The sequence below is a fragment of the Eimeria tenella genome, genomic scaffold (assembly GCF_000499545.2).
Source record: "Eimeria tenella Houghton genomic scaffold, Eth_scaff2256, whole genome shotgun sequence".
NCBI lineage: Eukaryota > Apicomplexa > Conoidasida > Eucoccidiorida > Eimeriidae > Eimeria > Eimeria tenella.
Window position 1 is genome coordinate 1 of NW_013542112.1, and position 292 is coordinate 292.

The following is a 292-nucleotide window of genomic DNA, read 5'->3' on the forward strand; positions in this document are numbered from 1 at the left end:
AATAAATAAATAAATAAATAAACAATTTATTTATTTATTTATTTATTTATTATTTATTTATTATTTATTTGTACAGATCGGAGCAGCGAGGGGGATTTGCCGTGTGGGGAGTCTTCTGCGTTATCTGAGGTGTACGTACACCTGAAGCTGCAGCAGCACTTTTTGGGTCTCGTCAGTTCTATTCCTTTTCCTCATTTAAATTCCATTATTCAAATCAACTTGGGCCCTTTTGCAAGTCCTCCCGAAGAACAGAACGCCCCGCAGGTGCTGCTGCTGCTGCTGCTGCTGCTGG

At 40.1% G+C, this 292-nt stretch overlaps 1 protein-coding gene across 1 annotated transcript in view; it reads left to right on the forward strand.

The window, feature by feature from the left end:
* Positions 1–76: 76 nt before the first annotated feature.
* The window catches only part of ETH_00038730 (uncharacterized protein), a gene marked incomplete at both ends in the record, with an annotated part of 925 nt that continues 709 nt past the window's right edge, over positions 77–292 (forward strand). The window contains one exon of the mRNA XM_013374744.1: positions 77–264. Within this exon, the coding sequence (XP_013230198.1) occupies positions 77–264 (188 nt within the window). The remainder of the gene's footprint in view (positions 265–292) is intronic.